Source organism: Ictidomys tridecemlineatus, chromosome 4 (genome assembly GCF_052094955.1).
Source record: "Ictidomys tridecemlineatus isolate mIctTri1 chromosome 4, mIctTri1.hap1, whole genome shotgun sequence".
NCBI lineage: Eukaryota > Metazoa > Chordata > Mammalia > Rodentia > Sciuridae > Ictidomys > Ictidomys tridecemlineatus.
In genome coordinates, this window is record NC_135480.1 from 15,776,113 (window position 1) to 15,777,537 (window position 1,425).

Consider the following 1,425-nt stretch of genomic DNA (forward strand, 5'->3'; position numbering starts at 1 on the left):
AATCTCCCGTTCGCATACACGCTGGTGGCTCAGGAGACACTGTAGGGATCATCTGCACGATGTATACTCAGCTATTTGAGCTCAAGACCTTCTTAAGATAATCGTCCCCTATGTTCTCAGACTCTCTCCAATAATAGTGTGAGGGATCATGAGAGAGGAAGAGTAGAAGAAAGGGAGAATCAGTGGGAGAAACTAAACCTCCGAGAGACATCTTATTCACCACCTTCATTCATTTCAATTCACCCAAGTGAACATGTTGGTATCTAAGAAAATGGTCAGAGGAAATTCCACCTTGGTGACAGAATTCATTCTCTTGGGATTGACGGATCGCCCAGAGCTTCAGCCCATCCTCTTTGTGCTGTTCCTGGCGATCTACCTGATCACTGTTGGGGGCAACCTTGGGATGGTGGTGTTGATCAAAGTGGACTCCCGCCTACACACTCCCATGTACTACTTTCTCGCCAGTTTGTCCTGCTTGGACTTGTGCTATTCCACTAACGTGACTCCCAAGATGTTGGTGAACTTTTTATCGGAGAAGAAAACCATTTCCTATGCTGCCTGCTTAGTGCAGTGCTATTTTTTCATTGCCATGGTGATTACTGAGTATTATATGCTAGCGGTGATGGCCTACGACAGGTACATGGCCATCTGTAACCCGTTGCTTTACAGCAGCAAGATGTCCAAAGGAGTCTGTGCTCGCCTGATTGCTGGTCCCTATATCTATGGGTTCCTGAGTGGCCTGATGGAAACCATGTGGACTTACCGCCTGACCTTCTGCGGCTCCAATATCATTAACCACTTCTATTGCGCAGATCCCCCCCTCATCCGGCTCTCCTGCTCTGACACGTTCATTAAGGAAACATCCATGTTTGTGGTAGCAGGGTTTAATCTCTCCAACTCCCTCCTCATTATCATCATCTCCTACATCTTCATTCTCATGGCCATTCTGAGGATGCGTTCTGCCGAAGGCAGGCGCAAAGCCTTTTCTACCTGTGGGTCCCACCTGGTGGCAGTGACTGTGTTTTATGGGACCCTGTTCTGCATGTATGTTAGACCTCCCACGGACAAGTCAGTGGAACAGTCCAAAATCATTGCTGTTTTCTACACTTTTGTCAGCCCTATGTTGAATCCCATCATTTATAGTCTGAGAAACAAGGATGTGAAACAAGCTTTTCGGAAACTCATCAGAAGAAATGTGCTCTCTAAATAAAGTCACCGAGTATCTTTCTTTCCATAAATCAGAGATCTATTTGTAAGAACTGTATCCAAATTTAATAGAATTTGTAGTAAAGCTCATTTTATTGCCATAATGAAAATATATGATCTATCAGCAAAACACAAAAGACTTATCGTTTCCATGACATATAAGGGGAATGTTTGTGTGAACAGGGAGGAGGTGTGCATTTAGATATGGAAAATGAATAT

The 1,425-nt window shown here is 44.4% G+C and overlaps 1 protein-coding gene across 1 annotated transcript; it reads left to right on the top strand.

Annotated features, from left to right (window-relative positions):
- Positions 1 to 253: 253 nt before the first annotated feature.
- Positions 254 to 1,210, top strand: LOC101976465 (olfactory receptor 5M5). The gene has a single exon (XM_005331609.4). The coding sequence runs from the start codon at positions 254 to 256 to the stop codon at positions 1,208 to 1,210; it is 957 nt and encodes a 318-aa protein (XP_005331666.3).
- The last annotated feature ends 215 nt before the right edge of the window (positions 1,211 to 1,425 follow it).

Coding starts and splice junctions, on each gene's coding strand:
- LOC101976465 (XM_005331609.4), top strand. CDS start 254: ATGTTGGTATCTAAGAAAATGGTCAGAGGAAATTCCACCTTGGTGACA.